We start from the raw sequence: 13,064 nt of genomic DNA, 5'->3' as shown, positions 1-13,064 counted from the left end.
AGGGCAAGGATGCCTTCCTTCACATTTATTGTTCAACAAACTTGGTATCTTATTCCATCACTTTTCCTGAGAAATTAAATGGCCTAAATCTAATGAATTTCTAATTATTTTATTCCTACAGTAATATAAAATGCTTTGTAGGGTATGTCAAAGCTTTGCATGGTCTTTGCCAATGTTTGTATTTTAGTGCAGATAGGATTTACATAACATATATACTTTTTTTTAAAGCAAAAGAATTTCTTTGTATAAAAAAATCTAGGGCTTTCTAAAAGAGAAGAGTGGCAAAAAGATAACTTTAAAATAGCTGCATCCCTAGCTGTGTGCATATTTTGGAAGGGTAAGAGGAGTCCAGCTTGCTGCTGATGGAGATATTAATCTATTTTAAATGAATGCATTAATTTGGGGATCTCAGATATCGTTGACAAATATTAATGCCATATGTTTTTTCTTTTCTCTCACAGCAACATCCATTTTTCACCCTACATGAATCCAAAGCAACAGATGTGGCGTCTTTTGTAAAACTGATTCTTGGAGACTAAAAATCAATGGACTTAATCAATTGACCCTACTGTGGATTGATGGGTTTACAGGGCGAAGCAAGTTCACTACAGCGCCAATAGAAAGTCATCTTTGAGATCATTTAACCCTGCCTCCCTGAGGGTTTTCTTTCCCTATTTTTTTTTCTTACCCCCCTCCTAAGGGGGTCTTGGAATCTATAGCATAGAATGAACTCTCTAGATGGATGAAATATGATAAAGGCTTAGGACTTTAAAAGGTGATTAAATATTTAATGATGTGCCATACAAGTTCCTAAGCTTCTCAGATTTCTCTTGTTCTTTACAAAATGAATGCGTTGGCCCTGGCAAAAAGGTGCTACAGTAGTGATGAAATTATAAGTAGATTTGTAGTTTGTTCCATTTATTATTTTAATATTTATGTTTAAGCGCTTGGCTGGAAAGATTCCATTTTATGCAAGAAGGGAGATACAGAAGAGGATTGGGTTAGCGATATTTATAGGGCTTTTATTTTTTAAGTTTGATTGTGTCTGTGTTCCAGAAGAAATAATTTAATATGCATCTTTAAGAATATTATAAAAATCTCAAAAAAGGAGTTCTTGTGAAATGTCTCTTCTAGTTGTGGCTTGCAGCCATGCGCACAAACTAACTCAGTCCTGGGTGATCATCTTGTGTTTTAAGTGAAGTGTCAAAGTATCTTGCTTCTACTTTTTCCCCAACTTTGGAAAACATAAAAATCACTTTTATCACAGCTCAAAGACTAAAAAATTTGGTTCTCTTGACATTTGTGGTATAGTATTAGTGGAAAGTGATTTGTGATGTGATTTTATATCTATCCACATATTCACATATCTGTGTGTGTGTGTGTGTGTGTGTGTGTGTGTGTTAAATTGAGTTCTACCTGGCAAATCACAGAGCGAATTGATGCCTTCTGCTTTTGTCCCTCCTGCACTGGGTAAGCCCCAAGGATTGCCTCTGTAATTGGTGTACTCTTTTGCTTTGTTTGTTTTCTCATACAATGAAAAAGCCTTACTATGATTGGAAGAGAAGAAAATTAAAGCCAGTTAGTAGTTTTCTGACAAAATAAAAAGATAAAGAGGAAGGTTGAATTAATTTCTAGGAATAGACGCCAGGTTTCCACAGGATTAGTGAAGGCTATGTTTTTTCCTCAATAATGTAGGGTAGCAAACTCCATACTAAATTCCTAGCAGGTTGATTGCAGAGCCAAATTTTTTCTTGAGGATAAAAACAACTACAGGTTCTCTGATTTGAAGATTTTTCTTTTTTTATGATTAAGGAGTGAAATGATTGATAGAAGAAATACAGACCTGTCCTAAATAACCAGGAATCATTGCTTTTGACAGTAGTGTTTATCAGGGCTATGCTGAAGATGAAGGTGGTTTATTTAAAAAAAGGGAAAAAAGCCACGTTATTTCTTTCCTTGCCTCAAGTTCTCCAGAGTGGAGGCATTGATCCCTTCACTTTTCCCTTCCTTCTCCTATTAGATTTGAAATGCAGTAGTATATTTTTCTCTGTATTTTCTTGTCTTGTTCTTGACGTCTTGCTCTTGAGGCTGCACAGAGTATTTTTTCATGTGCCACTCCAACAAATATACATTTGATTAAATAGCAGCTTCATGTCCTGTCTTCATTTTTTTCTAGCCAGAGCGAGGGTCCTAACCTTGTGATTATAGCCATGTAATTTCTCATCCACCTTCCTACATCTGGAAGTTTCTCTCTTTGAGATCAGGAAAAGTTACAACCTTATTCCCGCTCTATTTACTCATTTTCTGAAAACAGAAAGTATTGGGAGAAAAATCTATGGTCAATCCATTATAGATCTATTTAAACTATTAAAGTAAATAATCCTTTTTGTCTGAGTCAGATTATTCCTACCTGTTTATGTACTTTGAAACATTCTTAAGGAAAAGTGCATTTTTTATTGGTGTGTCTATTTAGCTGGTAAATGCAGGGCTGGAACTTGTAGAAGAGTCCATAGTAGGGAATAAGTTGGTCTAAGGTTCTCAACCCTGGTGCGCTTTGGAAGCATCTAAAGAGTCTGTGAACACTCCTAACATCAAAGCCTTAACCACTGGAGACTTTCCATCAGGCTGCGGTCTAGAAAGTGGTACTTTTTTTTTTAAGAAAAAACAATCCTCATATGATTCTGAAATGATAGCATTGCATTGGACTTTTTAAGGACAGAACTGACTGGAAATTACTTTCTTTCAAATATTTGCGGAGAACAATAAGTGATTGTAGAAGAACAAGAGCTCCTATTTCTTTTGCAATATCTTTATCACTATCAGGGAGGGCATGTTACTGGGATCACTGATTGGAAAATTGAAATACCTTTTCCCCAGAGAAACAATTATTTACTTGATGACTAAGTAAGTATCTTGTCTACCAAGATATGATGGCTTGATAGCCTTAGAAATCCAAATTTTAGAGCATGGTTTTGTTTCTAAGGAATTATGTTACTGGCTTGTAAACTTTAAAAAACCAAGGCAGATAAATTATATGTAAGTTGAGAGTCTCCTGTACATATAGACAGATATGTATGAAGTGTTTAATTCTCTGCCACCATGGACCACCTGATTGTCAGCCCTGGCTCTATCAATGTATTACAAGATCAGCATAGCTCTATGTCAGAGATAATGCTTATTTTTCAAATGTATTTGACTTGGTATCATATAGTTGTCCATAGTATAAATTTTCTTTATATTTATAAAAATATCCACTTTTCTCTATATATTGTTGATTTAAGAAGTGTGCCAAGAACTTAATGTGAAGGATTTTGAAGATGATTACTATCTGTGTGTATGTATCATGGAATATTGCTCTTGAGAGAAGCTACCTTGAAACATTGTATATTTATATAAATAATTTTACTAAAATATTTTTGCCACTTCTCTTTCAGAAATCCATTCTTTCCCTACATGTATCACCATCATGTTAGAAGTATGCTTTCGTTTGGTTAGTTTGTTTCTTTTTTTGCTTGTTTGTTTTTATTTTTGTTAGAGGAGTCCTTAGTAGTTTGTGTCCATTTTGACGTAACTGCCTGGTTTATCAGTTTAGCAGGAAATTGTGTTTGGAAGTTTCTACAAATTGAATCTGCCCTCAGAGTTGAAATTTTATCATCACCAAATCTTTGCAAAATATTTTGTGGGTTCAGGAAATAATTTCAAATGATGATTTCCTCCTCAAAATATATGCTTAGATGTATATATTGATAAATCATCAATGTAGTCATTTATTTTACACATGATCAAAGACCTTGGATGGAGGAATAAGCCATTGTTTCAAAGACTCTATTTGGTCATGCTGAAAGACAGAATAATTGGTTAAATAAACAGCTTCTATCTTGGTTAGACCATTTGAAATGGAAACAAGTATGTCTGGTATAGCTCAAAATTGTTTGTATTTTAGAGTTCCTACATATCCTCCAAACCTAACAGAAATTATCCAGTATATGGCAGAGGTTTCCAGACTTTCTCTGTTTACGGTGCCATTAGTTGGAAAAAATAATAATTTTTTCCATGGTGCCCTAGGCCAAAATATTTAATAGTTCAATGTATCAGGGAATTAAGTTCACAGAGTTTAATAGTAGCATTTTGTCTCCTGTCCTTCAGATGTTATAGTGTTTCCCTTAAAACTTTGCAGTATCTTCCTGTGTCTGTGAGTTTACATTGACATCTTAGCATATCTCAGTACACATAGTTTGGGACCATAGACATATAATGTTATGATGATGTTTGCTGTATAGTTACTGACCTTCAAGGTTGAATTCTTGGTTATTCAATGCTCTATGTGATTTCACTCTGTCTTGTTATTGTTTTTGAATTTTTCTGGCTAATTCATTTTTTAAGGCTAGCCTGTCATTCTTTGATATTCCTTATTGCCAACTGTCATAATGTAGAAAATGGAATATTTATAAGACCCAGAACTAGAGGAGGTTAGTGCAAAACAAATGAAATCCCTGATTTCTCCAAGTGAACTTGATGTAGCGTCTTTGTAAATAACTACAAAGGAGGCAGAAGAGAGAGATATTTTATGCTCCAACACTAACAAGAAATTTCATTACCTGTGCTCAGAGAAAGTATTTTGTTTCTCTCAAAAGTTTCTAACAAAAACACTTCGTCTTTGGCCTAAAAGTTCAATGGATACCTAGTTCCTAATTTCTCACTCATATGTTTTTGTTTTTTGGCTATTTAACTCCCACCGACCTTGTTGGTAAGGTTCATATATTCATAAAATTCATCAGAGCTGATATTTGGATCTAGCAAAATAAATTAAATTTCTATTGTGCTTGCATTTTTGCCTTCTTAACATGATTTTTCTGGTCTAAGGATTCTTCCATTTTTATTGAATTAGCAAATGAAAGATAATAAATTTCACCTCAATGATACTTTCTTCCCCACCCAATTTTCAAATGAAAGGAACAGTTTTCACTTAGATCCTGAAAACTTGCATATTCAGAAGGAAAAATGCAAGTGTGAAATCTAGAAGAGAATGCCACCAAATCCGATGACTAAAATATTGATATCCTAAAACTTTTATGTTCATCTTTTCTAGGGGTGTGTGTATGTTTTAGCACTGTTAAAAGAGCTCGATATACTCTTTGGTTTTCCTTTGACTTTGTTTGGAGTACTCTGGATTCTTTCAAAACTCTGTTGAAAGGACTTTATCCTAGGAAAGAGTACATTATACAGAAAACGTAATTTGCAAACATTTCTTTATTGGGAGGGGTTGTGCTTATAAACCCTACAATAGATAACTCTAGAATGTAGACATGAATCCTAGATCAGAGTTGACAGATTTTCTGTTACAGGCCAAATAGTAAATCTCTTTGACTTTGTGTTTTATGCAGTATTTGTTGCAACTACTCAAATCTGCCATTGTATTGTGAATGCATTCATAAGTAATTTGTAAATGAATGAACACGGCTATATTCTAATCAACTCTTATTTACAAAGCCAATTGATAGGCCAGATTTGGCCCAAGGGCCATAGTTTGCCAATACCTGTCTTAGGTCAACAAAATACAGAAGTACAAGATAGATATGGTTCTTAATATCTTTTTTTTAAAATCAGACCAGGGATCGAACTCACGACTGCACGCTTGCAAGGCAGGCCCTTATGCTGCTGAGCTAAATCTCTAGCCCAGTTCTTAATATCTTGAAATGTGTCCACCTTGTGGATTTGTCTGCTTTTTTCAGGAAGCAAAAAGTAGTTTGGAGTCAGTGTCCAGGGCACGCCTCATTTTCACTGTGACTGCAGGCTCTTGCAGACCCCCTGTGCACTGTTTCTGAAGTTAGGAAAGTACTCTTCTTTTCAAATCAATCAGTAAATTTCTGTTTCAAGGGGCCTCTGCAGAATGGCTCCTTGTGATGTGATTTGGGGGGGTTGCCAGCCATGGTTGATTTTTTGGGTGCCAAAGCCATTTCCTGCTTCTCTACTGAACCAGAACAGCTATACAACTACTCTCACATCTGTCAGTATTGCACCCTCTGAGCTGTGCAGAGTCCTGTGCAGATGAGTCTTAGCCAGTGACCTGAGTTTCCCCCTTTCTGTTCTAGAATAGAGCACATCTTAAGCTGTAGTCTGTTTTTCAGAATTACATTTCCTGCTGCATGATCAGCCTAATGCCCTGAATGTCAGCTGGAGAGTCCTTAAAGCATATACAAGTGCTTGATCTGCAATTTACCTAGAAGAGTGCTTTCTCTTCACCTGGCAAACAAAATCTGAATTCTAGAGCTTTCACCATGAAATTATCCTCCCAAGGGAAGCACGTTCCCATCAAATTCATCACTTGCCACCTGTTCCTGGTGACTATCAAGATGTGTCTTTCTTTTGAAAATTTAGACTGCTATTTACAGTTATGCAAATATTATGCTGTTACATGTTTCCAAATGGTGTCTTTTGAAATCAAAAATTTACTTGGGTGAAGATTTTTAGCTCCTGCCCCAAACTTTTTCAAGCCAAATTCCTCTAAAACCTTCTTTCTCTTTTGAAGTAAGTATAACCCAAGTAAAAAGAGTTGCAAAGCAAGGTCAAGGATTTCATTATAGGAAATTTTTGGTTTTCAGAAGCCAATATCATCTCCTAACACAAACAAATTAATAGAACTTAAAAATATGCTGTTTAATTCCTTGGACATTCAGTATTTTTACATCACTTGAATTATCGCTAGAATGGAACATCAAGGGGTTTATTGTTGGGAGTTTGCAATTAGATTTTGAGAGGTTTTATTGTATTTGTTCTCTTTTTTAACCACAGTTTCACAAGCTTATTGTAATTTTTTGAATTGTAACAATTTGTATTTGTTCTTATACTTGTCAGTATGAACAGACCTTTGTTTTTATGTAGAGTTAGTCTTGACATGCTCCAGGGTCTTATGAGTTTATACATTTGCATTTCTGAAAGTCAGGGTCTCATTCAAGCAATGAGGCCTTTGTGGCTTGGCAGGAAAAGCAAGGGCAAGGGTAGGCACTTACTTGTGTCTTCATGTGGGAACCAGAATTTCCTAAGGAGGTTCTAGAGTGAGTCATTAACCGTTTTTAGTATTTTTTTCTCATAGAATTCTTTCAAAGATCAGAGTTGATTTAATACTTCTGCAAAAAGGAACTGATATATCCATTTTCATGTATCAAAAAATAAAATGGACAAGTGTACACCATCTGACTAAATGGACTATTTCCCCAGTTCTTGAAAATGTAAGGGATTTCTGAGAGAACCTTTAAGCAAAACTCCCATTAAAATATGAGTGTTTGTAGTAAGAACGTCCATTTGGCCTTTCCAAAAGAGCAGTTAAATTGGGCATGTGCTTTTCTGCAGCAATATTTAACATCCGTGGATCATTACCTATTGTAGTAGATTCTGTGAGATACTTAAAGCAAGTAAGCATTGTTTTCAGAGTTTATCACTGGGTTTTGGAGATGAAAGCTGAATGGTGATGTGATATCATGTTTGAGGACTGGGAGAAAAGATAAATCAAAGAGCAATGAAAGAATAAGCTGATAAAAGGATGAAAGGGCAGGTATATCCTTGGCCTTAGGTTATGGAAATGTTCTTCTGTGAAGAAACGCATCAAAACACTGACCCTGCTTTTTTTTACATAAAAAATATTGAAGTATGAACAGATTCAGACAGTGATGTTAATTTCTTTTTGCTTCTCTAATGGCATTGACTTGAAAGGGTCTCCATTTTAAGCCAATGATGTCTGCAAGAGACATCATTCATTGAGAGGTGATAAGGTGATTGAGACGAAGAACAATTGCTTGAAGCATTTTGAGAGTATACAGCTCATCCATCAGTTACTTCTTGAGTACAATAATAGCGTACAAATCCAGAACTCTCTAACCTTTAATTCCGGTGACAGTTTTAAGAAGCCCAAATAAGGTTTTCTGAGAAGGATCGGTACATTTTGCACCCCACAATGCAGGAGGCTGTGATGGCTTTTAGAAACATACTACATGTCTGCGTGAGAAATAGAATTATAATTTACAAGTTTATCACTTGAAAAGAGTTTGAATTTTCAGTACTTTGGGGATCTTTTGTGAGCAGAAGAGAAATGTGGTTCAAGTCAGCTTTGCTCATCTGAACCCCGTCAACCTCCAATCAGAATGTATGGCTACCAATAGTGTTCCATTTAATTGGAAGTCTGTGGCTCCTGAGACCTCAGAAATGAAATGACCACTTGCATATCTTAAAGAACCCCCAAATCTGGGAAACTTTGGAGTCAACCATGTCTGTGAATGTGGGGGCTTTTGCTATAATTAATATACCAAAAAGGCTAAGGAATTGAGATATTAAAATAGAGAGGAGTGTTTTATTTTAATTTTTAAGCAGAAATCATTTCAAAGTAAGTGCCTGAAATCAATATGTGAAGGCCTTGTAGTATAGGTCCTTAAATGAGTTATTTTCTAAAGTAGTTGAGCACAACCTGACTCTCCTTTCTTCTCTCACTGACAGGGAGAGTGTGACTGGGCTTTTGGGCGCAGCATTTTTAAATTTCTAAGGTTGCAAAGGAAGGAGTCACAATTTTTGTTTATTTGGTTATAGGAAAATAAAATAAAAATTCTTTAAGCAATTGCAACACAGACCAAATGCTATCTGGAACTCAAATGAACTTAACCACTGCCCCCGGCTGGGTTTTACAGAGGGGTCATAGTTGGAGGAATGGAAACCTGTCATAGTCCTTGGAAATGAGCAGCTGAGATGGTGTATCTGTCAGGAACTGAGTGCGGGGGTAGGGCTCAGACACTGACTAAGGAACTGAGCCTGGCTCTCCATATCAATAGAAGTTTGCACAAAAAATGGAATGGCTTGTGTTTCTTGGGAGCCATGTTGGAACGTTTGATTGTCAGAAAGTCTCCCTGTATGTTGTTCTTGGCTAATCTCTGTATTAAAAAGCTACTTGAAAATTTGGATAGTTTGTCTCACATATTATCCCTCTGTCTGATTTGCTCTTTTGCCCCACATTTTTCTGAGTGGATTTTCTACATGAACTGAAATGACATTTTAACAGAACAGTATTTTGAGAGGAAAGTATTTTCTTTGTGTAATTAATTTACACAGTGAGAACTTACCTCTTGCTGTACAGAATCACCAAATTGGGTCATTGTAAATGAAGAGAGCTGGCTGAGTGAGATTTACAGATGTGGCTTCAAATTCTCTGAACACTTGAACATTTTTCCATATACTTTGAGGACACATTGATGAGATGCTGAATAGAGCTTCTCTGTGGAATTAACATTACAGGAATTTCAATAGAATAGGTGGATTTCCCAAACTTCCTTTGTACTTCAGTTTTATAGATGAAAATGCTGCTTTCATATATTAAGATTTTTTTCCATTCTGTGAATTTTATGATATATATTTTTAACTATTTGTATGACTGACTGTTTTTGTATATGGTACCCCAAATTTACTTTTTAATCATATTCATTCTAAAGAATGTTATGGGGCAATGGAAACATGCCTTAATACTTATAATTTCATAAAATATTTAGGAGCCTGCTACCTCTTCTTGGTCCTCAACATATTCTGAAAGTAGACCAGAAAAATTGTATACTCCTTTCCTTCAAAAGTCCTATCTTCAGTGCTTAAATTTAGTGTCCCTGGAGATTTTGAAAAAGCAGAATTATTAGTGTGTGGATTCCCTCATGGGCTCCTGCATCTCCCCTGCCATGTGCAGCTCACCACAAGGCTTCCCTCGTTGGAATCATCTCTTCTTTGTGGATTGCAGTATCTTTTCTTTATGAATGAGGCAGGCTGAACTGTAGAGTATGGAATTCATTAGAAGTTTATGTATGTGGGTGGAATGTTTCCATGTCTTTGCAGTGAATGTTAAATTTAACTGTTGGCTCTGGGAACTTTTTGCTTAGGAACTGCAGGGGGAAAGAAGAAGTTTGGGTAGGCATATATACAAATTGCACATTGTGTTTGCCTGCGTGGAAATATGTGGGGCAGCTTCAGGTGGAAGTATCTCCCATCATGGTGTGGGGAAAGGAAAGTTACAAGTGTCAAATGCTAACTTCTGTAAAGCTCTAAGATTGTATTTAAAGTACCTTTTTTTTTTTTGTATTTAAAGTTGCTCTTTGGTCTTTTTTATAGATTTTTTTTGTCTTTTTCATTTTTATTGGTACCGGGGATCGAACTCACGACTGCCTGCTTGCAAGGCAGGCGCTTATGCCTCTGAGCTAAATCCCCAGCCCTAAAGTTGCTCTTTTATCTGCTCACAAAAGTACAACTGTTGCATCTTTTTTGATTTTTTGCCTATTGGCTTGGCTGCCCCTATCCTTTATCATTTTAGCCTAGTCTTCCTGTTGTCCAAGTTGTGTGCATTTTTATTTGTTCGTTTGCTTTTTCTTTTGAACTATTGCTTATCAAAATGATGATGTTATCTCAAATCCTGAAACCAAGGGACTAGGCATTATCCAGGACTTGGGGTGGACATGGGATTGGTATTGATGTAGCTTACATACTACGAGCTTCCAGAAATAAACTTTATTGAGGCATAACATAGCTTTAAAGAAGTCATGTTTATTTATAACATTTGGAGAACAACCTCTGATGGGTCTTTGTTCTTGTGAAATCAGTCTTTCATGTAAATACCATATTGATGGGCATACCCCATAATCTGGATGATTGTTTGCTATCAGTGAATAGATAAGATTTCAATTGTAGTATCTTATAAAAAGCATAATTTTATCATTTTTCTCCTCTTTTCTAAGCATATTGAAAAGAATGTTTCTTATGTGCTGTGAAATATTTTTTCGAATCCATGTTTTTGAGCAAGGAAATGGCTGAGATTTTAAGCCAAATGGTGGTTACATGGCTCGTGTGGCTCCGCATTCACCCCCTCAAAAGGAAAACAAAGTTGAGAAATTAAGTTGAACTTGAACCCCTCTGATGGTGAGGAGCATTTGCTTTGATTTCCTATCTCAGGATTATTCTTCAGCTTCATACTGCTGCTGAGGAGGAAAGAACTAGCTGCTGACACTGTAACTGGTTCCCAGATGTTTGTATGTATATGGATGTACAGCTTTACAACTTGTGTGTTGTGTTCAATGTATTGTCAATCTATGAACTGACTCAGATGACAGTTTCACTAGTGAGAAGAAAGCAATAAGGGCAAAGAAAAAAAAAAAAGAAGCAAAAACCCAACCACCTCTTTCTATTAAAGTGCTTGGTGTGATTTTCATAGCTGGGACAAACCACATCAGCATTCAGAAACAAGGTGTCCTTGAATGAGATGGTGTGTTGATTTCATAACAACTGAACAACCAATAAAAGACATTTTAAAAAGTACAGCAAGTCTGTATATTCCTTGAGTTGCTGATGGAAGTCCAATGTTCCAGGAATGTCATATGGATGAGTAAAAGACCATCCAAATAAAAGTGTTACCTGGACTATTTTCTCTGTTCTTCCTCCTTATTCTTCTTGTTTCTGTCGCCTCACTTCCAAAAACAACAGAACAAAACATAACTCAGCAGTAGTGCAGTCCTAAAGATTCATGAAAAAATCATTTTATCTGTAGTGTACTTCAGACTGAATACCCTTTTAGACAGCCTATAGAAATGAAGGCTAAGATTTCATTATTAAACTCAGATGGCTTGTGGTGAAGACAATCCAGATGTCTGAAATGAAAAGATTAAACCAACCCATTTTTGGCTTCCATGTGTTTCTGACACTAAATTATGAAGCAAGCTAGTCATCTGAGTTTTTCCTGGATATATAGGTGTAATATTAGGACATTCCTTTACAGGATCAGGCAGTGTCATGGTCCAGATGTCTGAAGACAGAATATTCTGGTGCAAGTAAATGTGGTTGCACTGCAGAGTTCTCCTTTGCACTGAAATCTATTTGACTTGTGTCCACATCAATGCACTTTAGAAAATTCCTGGAACTTCACATGGATAGTTGGAGTACATTTCCAGTTATACCTGGAAAGACACATTCACCTCTGCTTTGCTTCTTGCTTAAACAAATTGATGCTGCTCAATCTGGGGTAGACTTCCTTAAAAACATGTGATTTTTCACCTTAAATTTTCATCATTTCAGGGGTTAGAATCCCAGGTGGAGGACTTACTTCAATTTTTACATTAATCACTTGCCTTTCCAAAAACAAAGCATTTATCGACTTTGAAATCTTTCATTGGATTGTTTTAAGCTTGCTCTAATCCTGCATCTTAAAGTGATAGGCTGCCTTGTCGCTGTGAATCTTGTTTTAAGTTTAGGAAAGAAGTGAAGGTATTTGTATGGGAAACATATGTTAGCCAGTTTTCTCACTGATGGGACAGAATACCTGGCATACACAACTTAAAGAAGGAAATGGGGTATTTACCTCAATGTTTCAGCTCTTGATTGGCTGGCTCTGCTTTACAGTGACTGGAAAGCAAAGGACAGGAGAAAGAGAGCCAGAAAGAGATACAACCTCAAAGCCAGGCCACAGGGACCCACTTCCTCTAACTGTGTCCCTTCTCCTAAAAGTATATTCCACTATGAACACCAGCCAGTTAATCCGCTGATGAGCACAGTGCCCATGTCACCTCCCCAGGACCCTTGCCAGTCAAACTGACATTTAGATTGAGTGGCACAGAGGCCATACACAAAGTTTCCAGGCATCCTATGTGGAAGTTGCTCTTCTATCTGCTCATCTACAGCCATTCCTGCTTTTCATACTTTATGATCTTGTTAAGTTCTGAAAGTATTTTTCCTTTGCTACAATGCCTTCTTTGTTCAGACACCTATCATATTGACTAACACTGATCTACCACATTAAGATGGGTCCTTATCTAAGATACTGTAGGAAACCAAATTCATGTTGAAAAATGGAGAAAGAAAACTGGATTAATAACAAAAGCATTTTGATGTTGTTTATACACTGAAAGACAGTAAACTCTGTAACAGTCTATTACTGTTTCTGACAATCCTTTAGGTGCCCTGAGGGCAGCTGAAAGGTCTCAGTTTGAGTCTCTTGAAGTTGCACGTAGATGGGGGCTGGGTTAATCTTGGAGGGCTTCTCAGAATTTATATCTGGTGTC

General features: G+C 36.4%; 1 protein-coding gene across 4 annotated transcripts in view; it reads left to right on the top strand.

The window, feature by feature from the left end:
• Map2k6 (mitogen-activated protein kinase kinase 6) overlaps nt 1-11,328 on the top strand; it is a 123,238-nt gene extending 111,910 nt beyond the window's left edge. For all 4 annotated transcript variants that reach the window (XM_013142471.3, XM_023561149.2, XM_023561151.2 and 1 more), the window contains one exon: nt 462-11,328. In XM_013142471.3, coding sequence (XP_012997925.1) covers nt 462-539 — 78 coding nt within the window. In that variant the 3' untranslated portion in view covers nt 540-11,328. The remainder of the gene's footprint in view (nt 1-461) is intronic.
• The last annotated feature ends 1,736 nt before the right edge of the window (nt 11,329-13,064 follow it).

Source organism: Cavia porcellus, unplaced genomic scaffold, assembly GCF_034190915.1.
Source record: "Cavia porcellus strain 051 isolate PalLab524CR breed Dunkin Hartley unplaced genomic scaffold, mCavPor4.1 scaffold_12, whole genome shotgun sequence".
NCBI lineage: Eukaryota > Metazoa > Chordata > Mammalia > Rodentia > Caviidae > Cavia > Cavia porcellus.
The sequence above is the reverse complement of the archived record's forward strand: the minus strand, read 5'-3'. Positions and strand labels throughout refer to the sequence as shown.